The following is a 12,369-nucleotide window of genomic DNA, read 5'->3' on the forward strand; positions in this document are numbered from 1 at the left end:
AGAGCCCAGCTGATTGGCTGAGGCGCACTCAGGAGGATTGGTTGCTGTGAAGGCCAGAGGTGGCGGGCCCAGCCCGGCCACGGAGGCAAGGCCCAGGACAGGGGAAAGAAAGTGTCGGGGGGCAGAAGTGGCAGTGGGAAAGAGAGGTGCCTGGGCCCGGAAGCAGAGAATGGGGCAGAAGGGACGGGGGAGAGGTAATCGCCGGTCCCAAAGAGCACACAGATGCTCTGTGCAGGGTCGGCTAGTTTATTTAAATCAATGAAAACTGTTTTAGGAACTTTTGTTGAAAAGCAGTATATAAACTGCCTTTCTTTTCTCTTGTTCCTTCCTTCTATCAACTAGCATTTTTGTTTCTATCGGTACCCACCATCCACCCCTTCTCTTCGGTTTGTGGTGGACAGTCTTCTTCAAGTGCTGTGTTGCCTGCTCTGCCAAATTGCCAACTTCGGAGACACAGTCTTGCTGCTTGTTCTGCTTGGGGGAAGGACATAAGGTTGAAGTGTGCTTAACTTTCCAGAGGGCTCACCATAATCGGGCCTCACTCCTACACTCCTCACTTTGGGAATGGGCTCTTCTAGCCCAGCCCTGTCTGCCGATGGGGGTAGCCATTACATTTCCCCTCACTACCCAACAAAACCAGACAGTTAAAGCAACAAGCAATAGCACAGCAAGCATATTATAACCAGTGCTGGAAAAACTTAGGAAAAAACCACAAACGTCCTTGAGAAGATCTCTTGTTTCTTCTCTTCATGTCTGGAGAATAAGCCATGGCCTCAGATTGGCTGGGCCCCGGCTGAAAGCCTGCCTCGCTGACCCATGTCAGGGCACCACCCCACCTACTCATCACAGGCCGTGTTTGGGGATGCATGCATGTCTGTGTTGCTTGGGGAGGAAGTTAACAGCAACACACACAAGCCTGCCTGCCTGCTCCACCATGGTCTCCAATTGGTGCTGGGCCTCAGGGCCCCAGTCCATCATCATCCTGGGCCACGGCGATGCATGTCTGCTTGTGTCAGCAGCACTAATGGCCAGATTGCTGCGCGTCTGGTTTTGAGGTTGGCCAGCGTGGGGTGAGCTGATAGTGGTGTTGCAGTGAGTGGGGGTGACCATGTGTCAGTCTCCCTCTACATCCAGTTCAGGTTAGCCCAGCAGGGGGAGGTTGGCTTTGAGGAAGACCAGCTTCTCCACCAAGCCAGCATCCAAGTTCGAGCCATGGGGGTTCACCATGTCCCTGGCCATGGAGAACACCTTCTCCATGAACACCTTTTCCAATGTATGGTTGGCAGACATGAGAGGAGAGCTGGTCTTGTGGTAGCAAGCATGACTTGTCTCCTTAGTTAAGCAGGGTCTGCCCTGGTTGCATATGAATGGGAGACTTGATGTGTGAACACTAAGATATTCCCCTCGGGATGGAGCCACTCTGGGAAGAGCAGAAGGTTGCAAGTTCCCTCCTTGTCCTGGTTCAGACCCAGCCTCCTTTTCTTGGCCTGCCTAACCTCTTGAACTAGGAGGTTCTTCCACCTGGGCAGCTTATCTGGGTGACAGCGTTGCCCTTCATCGTTGGCTCACATAGGCAAGACAGAACATACTCTTCCGATTGACCCAAGATGTTGCTGAGCTGCTCCACCACTCCAGTCCTCAGTTGACCTGCCAGGGCATGTGCTTCCTCTGTGGTCAGTGAGGTCTGGAGGTCACCCATCTTCTCCAGGAAAAGAGCAGCGGGCAATGCCTGGCTCAGTGTTGCTGTCTCAGCACCCAAGCTGTTAGTGGCAACAAGGAACGGCTCGAGTGTCAAGACCACCTTGGAAATGAGCTTCCAGTCCACATTAGATAGGTCACATACTCACAAGTCATACCTCCTTGCCAGGTCGTGGATGGACACCTCTTGCTCCTGCTGGCCCTGGAGCAAGAGAAAGGTGGAGTTCTACCGGGTCAGAACATCTGAGGGTTCAGGTAGGTGGAGCTCATGCTGCCTACCCTTTTCGCTCCGGTGGAAGCGGGAAGCACATCTCCAGAAGAGCGGCCGTGACAGCAGCAGGCCCTTCAGTGGGGAGGCCTTGCAGTTGCCTGGCCTGAGCTTCCTTCAGACCAAGCGCATCCGACACGACCAGGTGCAGAATGTCGGCCATGCAGTGGATGGTCACAAACTTCAGCTGACGGGCTGCCCTCAACACGTTGGCACCATTGTCTGTGACGAGGAATCCTCTGTGAAGGTCTGGCCAGGGCCATGCTTAGGGCGGGGCAACCGGGGCTCCCCCCGCCGCCCGAGCCCTGCAGTGGGAGACACCCTGTGGGCACACATTGGCTGAGGTTCTGGGTGCTGGAGGCTCGCAGTCTGAGCAGTGATTGCAGTCTTCTCCCCTCTGCTGCAGTCACCACTGTGGAGCAGCTGGCAGAGAGGCAGCAGCTTGTGTCTCGCTGCGGTCCCAAACTTCCGGGTTGAGGCTCTAAGCAGTGCAGCTGAGCACACCCGCACAAAGGGGTTGCTTCTCATTCAGCCAGTTTCAGCAGCCGCGCAGTCTCTCCGTCGTGCACTGGGATGGCTGGTGCAGTTGCCCCTTTCCTCAATGCCATCTTTCCCCTTGCCTCCCAAGCGACAACGAGGAAGTGAGGGCTGACTGCTTCGGCCTGTCCGCCTGCAACCCGATCCCGCCAGGCTCGGCATGGGGGGCAGCGCAGATGAGAAGGCTGCCAAACAGACAGCTGCTTCTGCTTGCCATTCTCACTGCGCCTGTGCTGTGTGTGCATTGGACACATGAGTTGTCGCCATGCAGGACACACACACAAGTCTCAGGCGAGGGAGGACGAGCGCGAGGCAGCAGCAACCAGGAGGCACGAGCTGCCGCAGTAGACTGGAGCCGAACAGCTGCCCTCAGGTCTCTCTCTCACCTCCCACTCCGCCCCCTTTGCTGCTCTCTCTTTCTCCTTGTCCCCTTCCTCCTCCACTTCATCTCCCTGCTCGTTTCTCTTTTTACTTGTTTGCTTTTCTTCTTTGGTCCTTACTATTTCTAGTGTTACTGTTAGCTCCTAACAGTTTTTCCTCCTTTCGTCCTCTGCCCTTTGTCTCTGATGGGACTCTTCTGGAGTCAGAGTTTGGGGTGCAGTTTTTGGTTGCTGTTTCGCCTCCTCTTTGAACCCTAACTTTGTAGTTTCCGGACTACGTGCAAAGGCACATTACAGTAGTCAAGTCTGGAGGTTGCCAGCATATATACCACTGTTTTAAGGTCACTCACATCTAGAAATGGATGTAGCTGACGTATCAGCCGAAGCTGATAAAAAGCACTCCTGGCCACTGGCTCAACCTGAGAAACCAGGGAGAGCTTTGGGTCCAGGAGCACTCCCAAGCTATGTACCTGATCTTTCAGGGGGAGTGCAACCCCATCTAGAACAAGCAGATCTAAACCATCTCTTGGGTCCTGACCCCCTACAATCAGTACTTCCATCTTATTTGGATTCAACTTCAGTTTGTTATTCCTCATCCAGCCCATTACTGCCTCCAAGCGAACAATTAGGGAAGATATGCCATTTCTTGATGAGGTTGACATGGAGAAGTAAATCTGGGTGTCATCAGCATGTTGATAATACCCAGCACCACACCTCCTGATGATCATTCACAGTGGTTTCATGGTTTCTAAGAGCATTAGAGACAGTATGGAGCCTTGTGGAACTCCACACTTGACAGAACAACAGTCTCCAAGCAACACCATCTGGAATCTACCAGAGAGGTAGGAGTGGAACCACTTTAAAACAGTACCACCCAATCCCATATCAGAAGGATACCGTGGTTGATGGTATCGAAAGCTGCAGAGAGATCCAAAAGGATCAGCAGAGTCACACTCCCTCTGTCGATAGACAGTTGGAGATCATCCATCAGGCCAACAAAGGCAGTCTCAACCCCATAGCCCACATGAAAGCCAGTTTGAAATGTGTCTTGATAATCTGCATAATCCAAAACTGCCTGGAGCTGAGAGGCCACCACCCGTTCAATCACCTTGCCCAACCATGGAAGGATAGAAACAGGTTAGTTGTAATTAGCTAACTCCAAGGGATCCAATGCAGCTTTCTTCAAAAGTGTTCTAATAGCCTCCTTAAGACAAGGAGGCATCCTGCCCTCCCTCAGGGAAGCATTTATAATATTTACCAGACCCAATCTGATAATATAATTATCAGATGCGATAAGCCACTTTGGGCAAGGGTCAAGAGAACAGGTTGTAGGGTGCACAGTCAGAAGCAGTTTGTCCACTTCCTCAGGAGTCACAAACTGAAAATGATCCAATCTAATCCCATAAGAGGAGTTGCTGGACACCTCCAGAGCAGACTCTGCAGTAACTGTGGAATCCAACTCAGCCTGAATGCGAGAAATTTTATCTTCCAAAAAGTTAAAAATGCCACAGTGAGTCACCAATGGTTCCAAGTTTAAATTCAAGGGGGAAGGGGGTACATATTAGTCCCCTCACAACCCTAGACAATTCAGCTAGACGTGAGTTTGCGGAAGCAAAGCGGACAGAAAAGAACTGCTTCTTTCCCACCCGCACTGCCAGAGCATAGCTCTTTAAATGTGCTCTGTCTTGTACCTGATCAGACCCGCGTTGAGTCTTCCTCCACTTGCACTCTGGTCGTCTACCTCACTGCTTTGGCTCCCGTAGTTCAGCTGAATACCACGGGGCTTACTTTAAAGCAAGAGGACGCTTAGGAGCGATTGTGTCTAGTGCTCTAGTGAGTTCATTGTTATGTGCTTGCAAAGCCCCTCTTTCCCCACACATCATAGTGGGGTAGCCAAAAGGCCACATGAGGTTAAGGAGGTGAACCCACATGGGAAGGTGATGTTTTTAGAGAAAATTTATTTCATCAAAATAAATAATTCAAAAATAATTCAAAATATTAAATATAGGAATTTAATAAGTTCCTATAAATATTTACTTATTTTGATGAAGTAAATACTGTCTGGAAGAGGCACCACTTACCATACAACTGGAATAATGCTGTAAAGTTGTGTGTCTCACTGAATATGCTCCAGGTAGGAATAGAACCATTTCCCACAATCAGTCAACCGCCCTGAGCCATTTTTGGAAGGGCGGTATATCATCATCATCATCAGCCAATCAATCAATCTTTATTACGGTCTTAGACCAGCATAAAGTAAAAGGGGGATTACATAAAAGAACAAATATTAAAAGCCTGTGGATGAATGACTAAGTACAAGATACAAATCTATCTTGAGGCTACAGGGGACCAAAAATAGAAATAAAATTCAAATTAAAACGATGGTTATAAAAGAGTGAATATTAAAAGCCCGTGGGTGCATAACAAAACAAACATATACTAAAAAGCTATTAAAAAATCAGGAGTAGAAACAAAGTTAAGATCATCATAGAAAGACTATAAAAGGACTAAAAATAATACACCAAATGCATGAAGGCCTAAATGCCTGAGAAATAGTAAAGGTCATAAAAAGAGGGCATAAAATTGTAATAAGGTTAAAAGACATAAGAAAACAGAAATATATAAAATCTTGGGTAGTAAAACCGGGAAACAGCCAGATCGAGGGTTATAAGGAGCAATAGAAAGGGAGGCCTGTGAGCAATTGCAAGGCCTGCCCAGCGTCACAGGGAGTCAGATGAAGGCTGATAGGGCTCACTGCCCGTCATCCATTGACGAATGCTGATTGTACCTTTCCACAAAGAAACCATTCCTTGTAATGTCTATGCTGCTTTTTAGGTTTAAATCATTCAGCTTTGCTTCTGTCTTGCTTTAGATTTTGCCTTGTTTTTTATTATACTTAAATATGAAGTTTAAGAAAGTAAAAATCCAATTTTATAAATAGAATAGAATTGTAAAATGCATTTCTTTCCTTCCAAGTTTAGTGAATGTTAGTGTGTACGTGTGTCATATATCTATAGTGGCACATAATAATGCACATGTGTGCACACTGCCTTGATACTGCCGCCCAGAGCAAAACCCATTCTGCTCACTGATTTAAAATATTAGAGGGAACACTGGTTGGAGTGTTGGCCTAGGACTGGGGAGACCCGGATTCAAATCCCCACTCAGCTGTGAAACTCACTGGGTGACTCTGGGCCAGTCATGTATCTCTCAGCCTAACCTACCTCACAGGGTGGCTGTGAAGATAAACGTAAGTACGCATGTACACTGCTCTGGGTTCCTTGGAGGAAGAGCGGGATAAAATGTAGGATAACAAATATTGTGTCAGAAACAGATTTATTATTTTCTCCCTTTGAAATGGAGGAGCAGTAGGCATTCTGTGAATAATTTGGGTGGATGGTGGTATGGGGCTATGGTGCTTTCCAACTTGAATTTTGGGATTCAAGTTTGGAATGCAAATGTGTTAAACTGCATATATGTTTGCCTTTGTTTTATTTATGTGAAGTCTTAAGGGGCCTCGCACATGCTGGCTTTCCCCCAGCCCTGCACCCCGCTAGGGACAGCCCTGGGTCTGGCTGCCTGGTCAGCCATTCCTCCACCTGGCATTCGATGACAACCGACAGCTCATCAGTTCGGGGCTGAGAAAGTCCAGGAACAACTGGAATGACTTTCTCCTGCTCCTCCTCAGCCTCATACCAGGGGGTTTTACTGCCAATGGGGATTGGGGATGAGGATGGAGAGAGCAGCCTCCTCCTCCTCCTCCTCCTCCTCCACCACGAGAAGAGCTTATTTCCTGACAGCTAAGCCCCTCCTCCCCTACTTCTGCCTTAGCCGCGGCTACGTTGGTGGCGCAGATGGCACCACTGGATAGGTGAGCCTGTGCACAACGGCCTCTAGGGGGACAGCAACGACTTGGAGAGTAGGCCCCCCTCATCCAGCAGCATCAGCTGTCTGCTGCTCTGTCTGCTGCTCTGCTCCGAGCTCTCTCCTGCACCCTCCTGGAGGACATCTTGTGGCTTTTTAATTAAAGCCTTAGCTGTGTGGGGCTGGGGGTGTTCTGTCTATTAAGTTTTCTGTGCCACACACGATGCTATCTATAGCACTGTAATTTATACACAGAAGCTGGAAAAATTAAATCCCCTCCCCCCAAAAAATAAAGAAGCAGGCTTTATTTGTCCGGGGGGGGTGTTGTAGGGAGCAAACAATGGGGTAAGTCTAAGGGAAGGGAGGGAGAGGGGATTACTGTGGCCTAAGCTACTCAGTACCCCCCTAACTCTTCCACCCTACACAGTCCTATTTAATCCCTTCCCCCAAACTAGGCCCTATTTAAAAGCAAGAAGTAGAACTCTAACCCAGCCAAACAGTGTTTGGGAAGTTGTCGTATTGGTGTTTTCAGCTGGAGTCTCCCTGACCAGGAGCTCCAAGCAATCGGGTCGAGCTCACACTGGCACCCAACAGCCATGGGGGAGGGCTGATTGGGGATGGCAGGCAGCATCCCCCCCCCCCGCCCCAATGAGAAAAGAACAGAACGTGGTGGTGGTTGGGGGGGCAGCAACCTGTTAAACTAACTGGAGTGCTGGTAACCTAGGAAAACAAAAAATTCTACTGAAAAAGAAAAAATGAGACATCTAAGCCTCTGCCTCTCCACCAGCAGAAGGCCCAGCAGTGTCTGCTACAGTGAGTGATTCAGCAGGGGTCCAGTAGGCCCTCCAGCATGCAGGCCCAGCAAAAGCAAGACAAGGGAGCCAGTTCTCTTCCTCCAGATCCAGAGGCAGAGTGAAGCCAGGCACTGTCTGCCTGGGCTTTGAACACACGTTGAAACTCCCCTCCTTTTTGCTTCCCCCATCCTTGGTCCCTTCCCACCCCCCCGCCAATGGGGGCAGAGTTGCCCTGCCAACATCTTATTTGGAATGATGATAAGCCAGCTAGAGCAAAGGAGATTGCAAGCCATTTGGAAGGCAGTGGCAGAAAACCAAATCCAGCAAGGGTGAAAAACAAGTAAACGAGGCAGACAAAATGGCGGCTGCCATAGCCACTCAGACCTTCGAACCAGTTCAAGGACTGGCCGCCTTTCCTGAGGGCCAGTCTGGTTCGAACCATTTGTGCACACCCCTAAGGTTGTAGGTGAGCCTCTGAAATACTTACTTAAACTCGCACTGTGTGAAGAGCCGTATTCAGAACAGCTAAACAGGTTGTCTTCCTAATTGATGTGGCAATATTCATTCCAGTTAGTAAATAACTACAAATGGAAGGAAGTGGAAATAGCTGCTTATCCTCTTTTGTGAATACTCGCTCAATAATTCATGCAGTCCTATAAGAAGTGAGCTGTATAGCAATTCTTTTGCTTTGGCCTGCACAAGAGATGGACAGCCAACAGCTTTGAATGTAGGTCTGCTATTTTCACACCATGTTCTAGTGCAAGGTGTAGAACAGCTCTTCTGGGTGCAGATGTCTCTGGATCCAACCCAGCGAATATTGTATAGTAACTGGGCACAGAGGGGGAATAGAAAAGCAGGTGCTACTAATGGAAGCCCTACCATTGTTTGCTTTTGGGGGACTTTTTCTGTAGACTGACTTATTTTAGGTAACAATCCAAATCACACTGAAAGACTTTTTGGCGTTTGAGTCTCGAACAGGTCACTGAATTGGGCATCATTGGGAAAAGAAATTTGAACGTGGAAATTATTTGTAATGCTTGCAGCTTTTCAGAATGAGCCCCCTCCATACTTGCATCTCAGTTCTAAAGTCTTTTTTGCCTTTAACCTCATGGCTGGAATTGACTAAAGGAGCCGGTCTTGGCTAAAAAGCAGGATATAATTATAATTAATGTGTAAATGCAACATGAATAAGAGCAGAGAAATAATAACCTCTCTGTATATTTATGTTTACAGATTCTGTTCATTTCCATGTATTTTTTACTGGTCCTTTACCATAATGAAGTTTTACTGAATCATCAATATTTAAAGGCTATAAGCAACAGCCAGAAATGCCTGTGTAAATACTACATTTGTGTTTAAAAAAACAAAACAAAAAACTTTTGTCATGGGAACATTTCCCTCCCAACTGCGAGAAAATGAAATCTAGTGAAACTTTTTACTTGCTGCCCATCGGATGCCAAGTACTTCCAAGGTCTGTTCTTATTGGTTGAGCACATGTAGTTGCTGTGGTGACGAGCTGCAGCAGGTTGGGTTTTGGTGTGTTTGGGGGAGGGCGAGCTAATTGTGTTCATTCAGTTAATCGGCATCTGTAGGCGTTGGCTAGTGTGCGTCATGTGAAGTTGGCGGGCTGGTGGTGGTGACGCATGTCTGAAGAATGTTTTGTTGTATTTGTATGGGGACGTTCTGTTTGGTGCATTGGAGGCCTGGGAACCTCTGAAATGCCTTGTTAACCATTTCACAGCCTACTAGTTCAGCTTTGTGAAAGGCACTCTAAACTTATTACATCCCTGCCTTGCATTTGTGCACAGTTGTCGAAAGCCGGAACAAAGAGGTTCATCACTTAGTCCATCCATTATACTGTAGCAAAGCTTCAGGTGCCCACAAATGCTTGCTGAGCACATCTAATGATGCACAGTGAAGGCCTTGTTCTAAATATGATAGGGGAAATGACCCTTGTACATGTTGCATTCCAGTTGTTTGTCCAGAAATTGTTGGGTACCTGGTTAGTCATTCCTGGAACTCTATATTAGTGGAAAGGTTGCTGGCTGACTTGTTTCTGTACTGGTTGGGTGATAGGTCAGATTGCAGGTAAACTCACAAGTGTGGCATTCTGTATAAGCATGCAAATACAATAGACATCTAGTCCCCTCTTCCTTCCCAGGGAGAAACTGAGGAGTATTAAGACTGGTTGGAATTACCAACTGAATCATATTAGAGCAAATATGTATAACAATGTATAATTTCTATTTTGCACTAGTCATGGGGATGGGCAATAAAGCCACAGTCCCATGAGACCTAGAAACTTGAAACTTATTTTAGGAAAAGAAGGCAGAGATGCTCAGGAAAATGCATTTTGTGTCTGTTACCACATTCTGTGCCCATAGATTCATGACATACATCTGGCCCTGATCTAACCTTTAAATACAACTCAATGTGTTTAAAATCTAGCTGACTTGCAAAACGCCATGCCTGGGAGACTCATTCAAACTGTTTCTGACAGTGTTTGTTAGAACAAGAAACCTCGCAGGTGCTAGATGAAAATATTATTCCACAGCTAGGCCCAAATGTTGTGAATGTCTTCCGAGAGAACATGCAGAGACATAACCTACCTGGCATAATGCAGTGTTTGCAACCAGAGGAGTGACTTGAACTGAACCTTTGTATAAGGCATCAGAAGTCTTGAGCATGCATTCCAAATACAATGAGGTTTTCAGATGCCTTGCTTGCACAGATTGTTCTTTGTGGCATGCAGACCTCTGCTTAACCTTCAGAAAGAGGCCAGTTTCATCTTTTGGAAAATATTCTGCTTTCTAGTAACAAAAGTTCCACTTCTGCAATTCTCTCCAACTAATGAAATGGGGAAATAACCTCATCATTCCTATACTTTTGCTCATGTTCTTCAAAGTTGCATAATAACTTCTGGTGAATAATTTTAAGTGTCTTAAAGCTGTTATGAAGATATGTCAGATTACCTTTTTGACCAAAGGTAAAGTGTGCCATTGAACTGGTGTCGACTCCTGGTGACCAGAGCCCTGTGGCTGTCTTTGGTAGAATACAGGAGAGGTTTACCATTGCCATCTCCCGCGCACTATGAGATGATGCCATTCAGCATCTTCCTATATCACTGCTGCCCGATATAGGTGTTTCCCATAGTGACTAGAGACCAATAAATTCATGTCATTTTTTTTAATGCATGATGCAACTTGCAAGTGTGGTGTTAGTATACACTATCATGTGAAGTGTGATGTAACTATTGTATCTCAACTGCATAAGTCAGGAAATCTTTTCCCATATGGAGTTGCAAATTGTCACTGGTGATGTAGGCTTTAACCTGTTTATCACTGACCCCACCCTTTCTGAAATTCAGTAAATCAGGAAGAAACATTGCAAGTTGTATGAAATTACTATATTTTGGGAATATATATTTTGGGAAGCTTAGCAAGATGTACCTTCCAATCCTGACGAGAGTGAGATGTGAACTAGTGATATTATATTTTTAAATCTGAGAATGTGTGCCTGCATCTGTACTTACTACATGAGATTTAGTTGTCCCAAAACTAATGCTGTCTGTTAAAATCTGAATGCAGAACTGATTCTTGCATGCTAAAAGCTTTCTTTGGTCTACCAAAAAAGAAATAAAGAAACAAAACTCCACTTAAAGCTTTGAAGAAGATCCGTTTCCGTAATGGTTTTATTTTCTCTCCTTAGTTTCTGCCACTGCCTTTTACAAAGCACAACCTGTAATTCAGTTCATGTGTGAAGTTCTCGATATTCACAACATTGATGAACAGCCGCGACCTCTGACTGATTCTCACCGGGTAAAATTCACCAAAGAGATAAAGGGTAAGTAGAAAAACAGAGCACTGATCCATGTGAAGTAAATTCTGACCCTAACCCTTTCACTGGCATCTCACAACCATTAAGCTTATCTCAAAATGACAGGAGACCTGCTTCCCTCCTTAGCTCTCTGCCTGTGTGCCAGAAAAGGATCTGAGGAAAGAGGAGATTTGTGGCAACCACAAATCATGGTTTTGCTAGTGAACAAATCATGAATTTGTGCATCCCTGTGCATACTTGAGTGAATTTGTATGGGTAATATCACAAATACCAAGCGATGCAGTTTACTGTATGTTTTGTGCCCTCCTTGCCCAATTACACAATATGTGTGCAATGTCATGTAAAAACAGACTTGAGAATTTAAACATTATCCATGCAAACACCTCTTTGGACCCTAGCCCAATTCCATTTTTGAATATAAGCAGTGCTCAGAATGCACTACATCTTCTAGAATGGATCCATACCTGTTGGGCATTGTTCTACACTACTAGTACACATGTTGGGCTATAAATCTGCTTGTGCATCTATCCCACAACCCTTTTGTAAGCATCTATTCTTTGACCTCGGTTCCTTGCTTCCCCATTGTTTTCACACAGGTCTGAAGGTTGAAGTGACTCATTGTGGAACAATGAGACGGAAGTACCGTGTCTGCAACGTTACAAGGAGACCTGCCAGTCACCAAACGTAAGCCGGGTGTTTGAAACGAGAAGCCTAGAACCACTGGCCATAATACCGGTTACGTGGACGCACTTAATCAGCTGACATCTTCCATTCTGCTTTGATTTAAAATGCACCTTGTCTTCCCAGTTTCCCTTTACAGCTAGAAAACGGCCAGACTGTGGAGAGAACAGTAGCACAGTACTTCAGAGAAAAGTACAACCTCCAGCTGAAATATCCTCATCTTCCTTGTCTACAAGTGGGACAGGAGCAGAAACACACCTATCTGCCTCTTGAAGTAATTGATTCAGCACACTGCTACTTCGTACAGTCT

General features: G+C 46.4%; 1 protein-coding gene across 4 annotated transcripts in view; it reads left to right on the forward strand.

Moving 5' to 3' along the window:
• LOC128332920 (protein argonaute-3) overlaps positions 1–12,369 on the forward strand; it is a 62,291-nt gene that overhangs the window by 30,834 nt on the left and 19,088 nt on the right. For all 4 annotated transcript variants that reach the window (XM_053267741.1, XM_053267742.1, XM_053267743.1 and 1 more), the window contains 3 exons: positions 11,250–11,384; positions 11,975–12,062; positions 12,186–12,333. In XM_053267741.1, the coding sequence (XP_053123716.1) occupies positions 11,250–11,384; positions 11,975–12,062; positions 12,186–12,333 (371 nt within the window). The remainder of the gene's footprint in view (positions 1–11,249; positions 11,385–11,974; positions 12,063–12,185; positions 12,334–12,369) is intronic.

Source organism: Hemicordylus capensis, chromosome 7, assembly GCF_027244095.1.
Source record: "Hemicordylus capensis ecotype Gifberg chromosome 7, rHemCap1.1.pri, whole genome shotgun sequence".
NCBI lineage: Eukaryota > Metazoa > Chordata > Lepidosauria > Squamata > Cordylidae > Hemicordylus > Hemicordylus capensis.